General features: G+C 44.8%; 1 protein-coding gene across 5 annotated transcripts in view; it reads left to right on the top strand.

Annotated features, from left to right (window-relative positions):
• LOC122938595 (nitric oxide synthase, endothelial-like) overlaps positions 1 to 6,533 on the top strand; it is an 80,332-nt gene extending 73,799 nt beyond the window's left edge. For all 5 annotated transcript variants that reach the window (XM_044294202.1, XM_044294201.1, XM_044294203.1 and 2 more), the window contains 4 exons: positions 797 to 918; positions 1,201 to 1,349; positions 3,492 to 3,686; positions 5,933 to 6,533. In XM_044294202.1, coding sequence (XP_044150137.1) covers positions 797 to 918; positions 1,201 to 1,349; positions 3,492 to 3,686; positions 5,933 to 6,034 — 568 coding nt within the window. In that variant the 3' untranslated portion in view covers positions 6,035 to 6,533. The remainder of the gene's footprint in view (positions 1 to 796; positions 919 to 1,200; positions 1,350 to 3,491; positions 3,687 to 5,932) is intronic.
• Positions 6,534 to 6,771: the final 238 nt, after the last annotated feature.

Raw genomic sequence — 6,771 nt, forward strand, 5'->3', positions numbered from 1 at the left:
TAATACTGCCTCCCTATGTACAAGAATATAACTACTATAATACTGCTCATATGTACAAGAATATAACTACTATTAATACTGCTCACTATTACAAGAATATAAACTATACTCTGCCTCCTATGTACAAGAATATAACTACTATAATACTGCCTCCTATGTACAAGAATATAACTACTATAATACTCCCTCCTATGTACAAGAATATAATTACTATAATACTGCCTCCTATGTACAAGAATATAACTACTATAATACTGCCTCTATGTACAAGAATATAATCCTATAATACTGCTCCTATGTACAAGAATATAATACTATAATACTGCCTCCTATGTACAAGAATATAACTACTATAATACTGCTCCTATGTACAAGAATATAAACTACTATAATACTGCCTCCTATGTAGAAGAATATAACTACTATAATACTGCTCTATGTACAAGAATATAACTACTATAATACTGTTCCTATGTACAAGAATATAACCGACTATAATACTGCTCCTATGTACAAGAATATAACTACTATAATACTGCCTCCTATGTAGAAGAATATAACTACTATAATACTGCCTCCTATGTACAAGAATATAACTACTATAATACTCTCCTATGTACAAGAATATAACTACTATAATACTGCTCCTATGTACAATAATATAACTACTATAATACTGCTCCTATGTACAAGAATATAACTACTTAATACTGCTTTCTGTCTACTATGAGATAAATACTGTAATACTACCCCTATGTATAAGAATACTCCTTCTGATATAATATATCTTGTGCAGGGCTCCAACTTTCAATCTACCGTCTGATATTTCGGCTCCCTGTATTCTGGTGGGGCCGGGGACCGGTATTGCGCCCTTCAGGGGCTTCTGGCAGCAGAGACTTTATGACATTGAAAATAAAGGTAAGAAATAGCACTCACTCTGTGACAGACTCTGACAACCTTGTAGGGAAGTTGTCATTAGTGGCCAGTAAGTAGTCAGTCTCCACCAATGTGAGGCACCACGGCCGGGCACCGCAGGTTGATGCTTTCTTTTTGAGGTTTTTTCTTTACATTTCAGTCCAGATAAATCTTATAAGGATGAACAGGTCTCCTGTTTAAGCAGCTTAGGTAGAATGAGTGGCCCCTGACCCAGGGGCCCATTATCCACATTCCCTCCCTCCATGGATCTTTTCTCTCTTGCAGGTCTAAATCCTGGTGAAATGACTTTGCTATTTGGATGCAGATGTGCAGAACTTGACCATATACATAAGGAGGAAACGATTGATGCCCAGAAGAGGGGCGCCCTCAGCCAGATCTACACAGCCTTCTCACGCCAGCCAGACCACCCAAAGGTGAGGGGTGATCCTGCACAGGAAAGAGTTAACTGGTAATTACAATTGGGCTGATCTCAGCACCATGGAGCACACACTCCATCTAGTGGTCATCTGCCAGAATATATATTGCTTTAATAAGTGGCAAATTATACAGTTGGGTACTGAGATTCAAGTCACTGGATGCTATCACTTTTCTGCCTGAGAAAAGCTGTGGGTCCTGCTTCCCCCACCCAGTCATAGAGAAAGCCTGTGAGTCCTGCTTTCCCTACCCAGTCATAGAGAAAGCCTGTGAGTCCTGCTTTCCCCACCCAGTCATAGAGAAAGCCTGTGAGTCCTGCTTCCCCTGCCCAGTCATAGAGAAAGCCTGTGAGTCCTGCTTCCCCTGCCCAGTCATAGAGAAAGCCTGTGAGTCCTGCTTCCTCCACCCAGTCATAGAGAAAGCCTGTGAGTCCTGATTCCCCTGCCTATTCATAGAGAAAGCCTGTGAGTCCTGCTTCCCCTGCCTATTCATAGAGAAAGCCTGTGAGTCCTGATTCCCGTGCCTATTCATAGAGAAAACCTGTGAGTCCTGCTTCCCCTGCCCAGTCATAGAGAAAGCCTGTGAGTCCTGCTTCCCCCACCCAGTCATAGAGAAAGCCTGTGAGTCCTGCTTCCCCTGCCTAGTCATAGAGAAAGCCTGTGAGTCCTGCTTTCCCACCCAGTCATAGAGAAAGCCTGTGAGTCCTGCTTTACCTGTCCATTTATAGAGAGAGCCTGTGAGTCCTGCTTACCTTGCCCAGTCATAGAGAAAGCCTGTGAGTCCTGCTTTCCCCTGCCCAGTCATAGAGAAAGCCTGTGAGTCCTGCTTTCCCCACCCAGTCATAGAGAAAACCTGAGTCTTGCTTCCCCTGCCCAGTCATAGAGAAAGCCTGTGAGTCCTGCTTCCCCTGTCTATTCATAGAGAAAGCCTGTGAGTCCTGCTTCCCCCAGCCAGTCATAGAGAAAGCCTGTGAGTCCTGCTTCCCCTGCCCAGTCATAGAGAAAGCCTGTGAGTCCTGATTCCCCCACCCAGTCATAGAGAAAGCCTGTCATAGAGTCCTGCTTTACCTGCCCATTTATAGAGAAAGCCTGTGAGTCCTGCTTCCCCCACCTATTCATAGACAAAGCCTGTGAGTCCTGCTTTACCTGCCCATTCATAGATGAGGTACGTGAGTCCTGCTTTCCCCACCCAGTCATAGAGAAAGCCTGTGCGTCCTGCTTCCCCCACCCATTCATAGACAAAGCCTGTGAGTCCTGCTTTACCTGCTCTCACTGAATGATTGGCAAATACACTTATTTCCTCTGTTATAGTCGGAAACTACCACTAGGGGGAGTTCACTGTATGTGTGCTTTATACACATCTCATTGAACTCATGTCACGGATGGTGTTGCAGAAAACTAGATGACACAAATGAAGATCCGACTGACTTGATCCAAAACTAAGGAACATAAGGGTGACCCCTATTAAAGCCCTAGCACTCTCCCTGACTTCTCAGCCTATGCAAAAATCTCTATGATAGATAATTGCATGCCCTTGTGCCTCGACTGTATAACACCTGAACACCCTATAATAGTGAGGGGACACGACCACCGGCTCCCTACACTTGATACGGAGGGAGTCAGGGTCACCTAGGATCAAGCAAACAGAAAAACACAAATAAATGAACAGGCTTATCTGTAGAAGCATCAGCTGCAGCATCCAGCATGCACACACTCCAGGAAGTTGTATAAACCGCAAAGTGATGCAGTATGGGAGGGGATTTAAAGGGATGCAATCAGTGCAACTAGATGACAGCTGAGAGAGGGAAACGAGATGACAAAACGAAAGAAAAACAAAAGAACCTCAAGCAGGAGGTTCTGAAGAACATCTGTCAGAGCTTCTCAGATGTCTGGCGGTGACAACTCAATACCAATGACAATACATTGAGCTCCCCCTTGTGGTGACTGCAGGTGTCCAGAATTTTATTATGTAGCTCTGTGGCTGTGATAATGGCAGGAGAGGGTTTGGAGCTCTGTATCACCAGACCTGAGCCCTGCTTGTATGAAATGATCAAAATCTAGACCTATTTACAGAACCTGTAGGGGGCACTGTGATGGCACTGTTAATGGAGGCCCATTGGCTGTCACTATCTTGTCTTTCAGACCTATGTACAGGACATCCTGCGTACTCAGCTGGCGAGTGACGTATATGAGGTGCTGCGTCACAAGAACGGACACATGTACATATGTGGGGACGTGACCATGGCCACCGACGTCCTGCAGACAGTTCAGCTCATTCTCGTGTCTCAGGGGGATATGAGCATTGTTGAAGCCGGAGACTACATTGGGGAGCTGAGGGTACGAGACTTACAGACTTAGTGCTGGGCTTCTGCTCTATAATGCATTATACTCCAGTCACCTCTAAAGCTGCATTTAGCATTCTACAGGTTTGTTGCAGTTACATGGCTGGCTGCAGAGTGCAGATGTACCACACATGCACTGCAAGCAGAAACTGACAGAGCTGTGAATGCAGCTCTGGATGTGATTAGAGTATAAGACATGATGTAAATCCATAAACGTTAAAGCTACAACTGATTGTATGTATCAGGCCTCATGCACACCACAGTTTTTTTTTTCTGTTTACGAGCCGTTTTTTGCATTCCGTATACGGTCCGTGTACAGAACCCATCATTTCGATGGTTCCGCAAAAAAAAAAAAAAAAAAAGAATGTACTCCATATACATTACGTTTCCGTATTTCCGTTCCGTTGAAAGATAGGACATGTTCTATTATTGCCCGCAAATCATGTTCCGTGGCTCCATTCAAGTCAATGGGTCCGCAAAAAAAAGGAACATATACGGAAATGCATCTGTATGTCTTCCGTATCCCTTCCGTTTTTGCGGAACCATCTATTGAAAATATCATGCCTAGCCCAAATTTTTCTATGTATTACTGTATATGCCATACGGAAAAACGGAACAGAAACAAAAACAAAAAATGGAACAACGGATCCGTGAAAAACGGACCGCGAAACACTGAAAAAGCCATACGGTCGTGTGCAGTAGGCCTCAGATAGAAGATGGAGGTGCCCAGGGGATGAGATTGTATACTGATTGGTCAAATCTGATTGTTGATAGATGTATAGCGATTGGTGGGATCAGATTGGCAGTGGATGTATAGTGATGGGTAGAATCCGATTGGTGGTGGATTTATTGTGATTGGTGGGATCAGATTGGCGGTGGAATATAGTGATGGGTAGAATCCGATTGGTGGGATCAAATTGTTAGTGGATGTATAGTGATTGGCAGGATCAGATTGGTGGTGGATGTATAGTGATTGGTAGGATCAGATTGGTGGTGGATGTATAGTGATTGGCAGGATCAGATTGGTGGTGGATGTATAGTGATTGGCAGGATCAGATTGGTGGTGGATGTATAGTGATTGGTAGGATCAGATTGGTGGTGGATGTATAGTGATTGGCAGGATCAGATTGGTGGTGGATGTATAGTGATTGGTAGGATCAGATTGGTGGTGGATGTATAGTGATTGGTAGGATCAGATTGGTGGTGGATGTATAGTGATTGGTAGGATCAGATTGGTGGTGGATGTATAGTGATTGGCAGGATCAGATTGGTGGTGGATGTATAGTGATTGGTAGGATCAGATTGGTGGTGGATGTATAGTGATTGGCAGGATCAGATTGGTGGTGGATGTATAGTGATTGGCAGGATCAGATTGGTGGTGGATGTATAGTGATTGGCAGGATCAGATTGGTGGTGGATGTATAGTGATTGGTAGGATCAGATTGGTGGTGGATGTATAGTGATTGGCAGGATCAGATTGGTGGTGGATGTATAGTGATTGGTAGGATCAGATTGGTGGTGGATGTATAGTGATTGGTGGGATCAGATTGGCGGTGGATGTATAGTGATTGGCAGGATCAGATTGGTGGTGGATGTATAGTGATTGGTAGGATCAGATTGGTGGTGGATGTATAGTGATTGGTGGGATCAGATTGGTGGTGGATGTATAGTGATTGGTGGGATCAGATTGGCGGTGGATGTATAGTGATTGGTAGGATCAGATTGGCGGTGGATGTTTTTTGTATCCATCTCCAAATCTGATGTCAATAAACACCTTCCACTTTCATCTTCAACTGATCTTACTAATATAATCGAAGAAACTGGTGAGAACAGATTGGAGAAGAAAGCAGCAGCCGCCGCCTGGCAGAATCAGACTACAGCGGGCACATTGGTCAGATCAGATTGGAGAATTGTTCTTATTGGGTCTGTCCTATGGCTGGTAGGATGAGATTGGTGGCAGGTGTACGGTGATTGGTGGTGGATCTGCAATGTGTTGGGCGAGATCAGATTGGAGAAGAAAGCAGCAGCCGCCGCCTGGCAGAATCAGACTACAGCGGGCAGATGTTTATTGAGGGCACATTGGTCAGATCAGATTGGAGAATTGTTCTTATTGGGTCTGTCCTATGGCTGGTAGGATGAGATTGGTGGCAGGTGTACGGTGATTGGTGGTGGATCTGCAATGTGTTGGGCGAGATCAGATTGGAGATGGACAATGTCATACTCTTGTTTCTTTGTCCTCAGGACCAGAACCGATACCACGAGGACATTTTCGGCATCACGCTGAGGACGCAGGAGGTGACGTCTCGTGTGCGCGTGCAGTCCATGTCCCTGCAGGAGAAGTGAGAGACGTGATGGCCGCACATAAGACGTGTTCACACTGGGAGATAAGCAGACACTACACACGCTTATTACATACAACTGATCACATGATGGCGGCGTAGAGCGACCAGGGGTCGCTAGCCAGTCACAGATCGGCCATACATTGCACTAGACCCCGCAGGCAGAGATCTGCGTCTCAGAGATGAGGCAGCCTTCTTCTCCGTAGCCACCAATCACAGCTTTGCTCTCATTTTCTAAAATATGGATGCTGATTGGCTGCTATGGGTAACAAGAGGCGCCATGTACCTCATGCCTCCCGCCATTACCAGTCCATGTTTTGTACAGTAGATACATGTGTGATGATGACGATTAGAGACGAGCGAATTTCAGGTCATGAAATTTCTTCACGCTTCGTTTACTGGTAAAAGGTGAATTGCGTTATGGATTCCGTCACCACGGACCATAACGCAATTCTATGACGGAATGCATAACGGAATGTCTTTAGAGGCATTACGTTATTCATTCCGTCATAGTAGAAATCTATGGGCTGCAAAACGGATCCGGGCCGTTTCCGTTCTGCATTCCGTCATAGAATTGCGTCATTGTCCGTGGTAACGGAATCCATAACGCAATTCTGCTTTTACCAGTAAACGAATTTCATAACCTGAAATTCGCTCACCTCTAACGAGGATGCTGCAGATTTACATTGTTTTGTCTTACAATCATTAATAAAGAGCAAATGTCAATTATCAGCAGAAACG

Source organism: Bufo gargarizans, chromosome 5 (genome assembly GCF_014858855.1).
Source record: "Bufo gargarizans isolate SCDJY-AF-19 chromosome 5, ASM1485885v1, whole genome shotgun sequence".
NCBI lineage: Eukaryota > Metazoa > Chordata > Amphibia > Anura > Bufonidae > Bufo > Bufo gargarizans.